At 30.7% G+C, this 2,886-nt stretch overlaps 1 protein-coding gene across 1 annotated transcript; it reads left to right on the top strand.

Moving 5' to 3' along the window:
- Positions 1–379: 379 nt before the first annotated feature.
- LOC149149741 (uncharacterized) lies at positions 380–835 on the top strand. Its single transcript, XM_089442576.1, has one exon. The coding sequence runs from the start codon at positions 380–382 to the stop codon at positions 833–835; it is 456 nt and encodes a 151-aa protein (XP_089298702.1).
- The last annotated feature ends 2,051 nt before the right edge of the window (positions 836–2,886 follow it).

Here is a 2,886-nt window from a genome sequence, read left to right as displayed (position 1 = left end):
AATAAATAAATCCATCCTCATTTTAATTTTCATTTTCGAGACGATGTATTTTTGAAAAGGTGGAAAAAACCACACAGAATGACTTCACGATCGATCCGTCGTGTAATTCGCGGTCAACACAATCCACCGTCAAGTCACATGCGTTGGATTTGTAGAGATGACATCCACAAATCCTGGCGGAGACCACCGTCACGCGACAAGTCGTAGAAGGACTCTTTCTATTTTATTGTGATACCAAATAATAGTATGCATTCCCCATCTGTTTATATAATCCCATTTGCGAGTTGTTGATCAGTACCAAGCCATCAGACCTGGTAACAAACGGGTTTATTTTTTTTCATTAGCAAGGGTATTCGAACAGGTGCCTTCTGCCAGGCAAATGTCTGGTGTTATTGTTAAAAAGTCAGGAGAAATGGCTTCCGGCCAAAGTGGTGGTGCTGCTGCTGTTGAACTTGTGCAGGAAAGGACGCTTGAATCGACCGAGAGACATGACGACGATGCGGCCGAGTTTCGACTCTTGGTTTCTCAGCCCGAGCGGCGGCCTCTTAGCCGATTGCAGAAGCTGGCGCCGGCTAAAATGCAGTTGAGAAGGCTGTCCCCGGATTCGATGGGGTTGCCAGCTTGCAGGAGCCCAATTCCCTTGTTATCTCCAATCCTGGTATCGCCGTTGGGAGGAGGAGATCTTGAAGGAGCTGGAAAACAAAACCCAGAAGAAGAAGAAGAACAAAGTATAGTTAATTCTCATGTGATTCCAGCAAATGGATGGCAGCACCCCGCGGCTCCATTTTTAGCCGACAGGGTTTGCTCCTCCTCCCATTGTTTTCTAGAATTATGAATACATTATCGTTGTTGTTGGCTGTGATTCACTTATTCGACCAGAGAAGACCATTGGTTCTAGATTGGACTGTGATAGAAAACTCATAGTTCCGCGCTTATGGTAACTTCGTTATTCAGTGTTCATAATTAGAAATTATTTTTACAATCAAATTATATAACGATATATACAATATAGAGCAGGGTCATGTATAAGAATAAAACTTTGCTTCAGTTGTCTATTTTGCCTTATTTTGGTGGTCATTGTATCACAGACATTGTGGTTCTATGTATTCTGGAAAATGTAACAGCTTATTTAATGTCTATGTATTCTGGAAAATGTAACCAGAAATTTGCAATTGGATGGAGCTTTTGCCTAACGAGAAATGATTCTCACTGATATCACTATAATAATAATTATAACTAGTTAAACATCGAAAATAAATGATTCTCACTGATATCACTATAATAATAATTATAACTAGTTAAACATCGAAATGGAATATGCATATTACCAAGGTTGAAAATGCGAGGTTGAAAATGCGGTTCACAACAATAAAGCTAAAAAGAAAAAATAGCAAAAAAACTTACAATATAAAATTTTAGAAGTTGAGTATCAAAATATTCACTAAATTCTCTTTTTCGCCTTACACTTTTGCATTGCCATCTTTTAGAGTTTGGTTAAGCAAGAACCATTAACAAGTGCCTATCGGTCTTTTAGTGAAGATTATTTGTATGAGTTTGAACTCTCATATATATATATATGTGGTTTTTTTCTTCTTATTTCATTAGATGTTAGAAACATAGTTATGGATGAAAAAGGAACTATTATCTCAAATCGGATAGTCTAAAAATTCAAAAAAAAACATGAAAAAACAATTCAAAAATGAAAATTGTTATTCCAGAATTTGGGTAAATTTTCAACCATTTTTTAAATGGAAGTAAAAATCATTTTTTTTTAAATGGATGAAAAAAACACCCTTAAAAAAAATTGTTTATTCTGGAATAACAAAAAAAATCGGGTTACAATTTTGACATTTTTTAGCAATAGAGTTAAAAGAAAATATCCAGACTTTGAACTGTAAAATTCCAACAATTTTCGAACATGATGTTAAAGATAAAATATAATGTCTCGAAATTTGACTATTTTCATGTATGTTGTTAAAGATAAAATATCTTGACTCTAAAAACCTTGAAATTGTAATTGTTTTCGACCATAGCATTAAAGATAAAATATCATGACTTAAAAAAACATTAAAATCTTGACAAATTTTCAACCATGCAATTAAAACCAAAGATTATGACTACACAAAAATTTCAAATTTTCAAAATATTTCAAGCATGACATTATGAAATTTTTTTATGACAAAAAACTTTAAAAATGAACACTCGATAGTAATTTATTTTTTAAATGCAAAATATATATCGATTTTAAAATCTTATTCTAAGACAACTCGATACATTGCAAAACAAATTTATAAATCAACCATCAAATTGACACGCGGTGTAGGTGAACTCGACACTTTGTAATGAAAACTTAAAGGCCAACCATGAAATTGATACATTGTGGGGGCATACTCGATTCATTATAATGAAAATTTTAAAATCAACTATCAAATTGTCCATAATGGGATTGGGTTGTTAGACGAGCATCGACATAGACCATGTAGAAAAAAATGAAAATAAAAACCAAAATAAAAAAATAAATGTATAAATAAATAAAAATGAAAAATACAAAAAAAATTCAGATATTGAAAAAAATAAAAACAATAAAAAAACATAAAAAAAATAATACAAAAGATATATATTTTTTTAATATTGATAAAAAGAAAAAACAATGAGAAAAAAAACACAAAAAAATAATAAAAAGAAAGAAATTTTAAATATTGGAAAAATAAATAAAAACAATAAAAAAACACAAAAAAAAGAATAAAACAAAAATTCAAATATTGAAAAAAAAACAATAAAAAACCCAAAAAAAAATACAAAAGAAAAAACAAAAAAAAATATAATAAAAAATTAAAAATAGTAAAAACACTAAAAATAATACAAAAACACTAAAAATTCAAATAT

The sequence above is a fragment of the Pinus tabuliformis genome, chromosome 9 (genome assembly GCF_031772625.1).
Source record: "Pinus tabuliformis cultivar Carrire ecotype Pingquan chromosome 9, CPIR1, whole genome shotgun sequence".
Lineage (NCBI taxonomy): Eukaryota > Viridiplantae > Streptophyta > Pinopsida > Pinales > Pinaceae > Pinus > Pinus tabuliformis.
This window is presented reverse-complemented; position numbering and strand designations above follow the sequence as displayed.

What these genes read in the sequence shown, in the direction of transcription:
- LOC149149741 (XM_089442576.1), top strand. Translation starts at nt 380, where the DNA reads ATGTCTGGTGTTATTGTTAAAAAGTCAGGAGAAATGGCTTCCGGCCAA.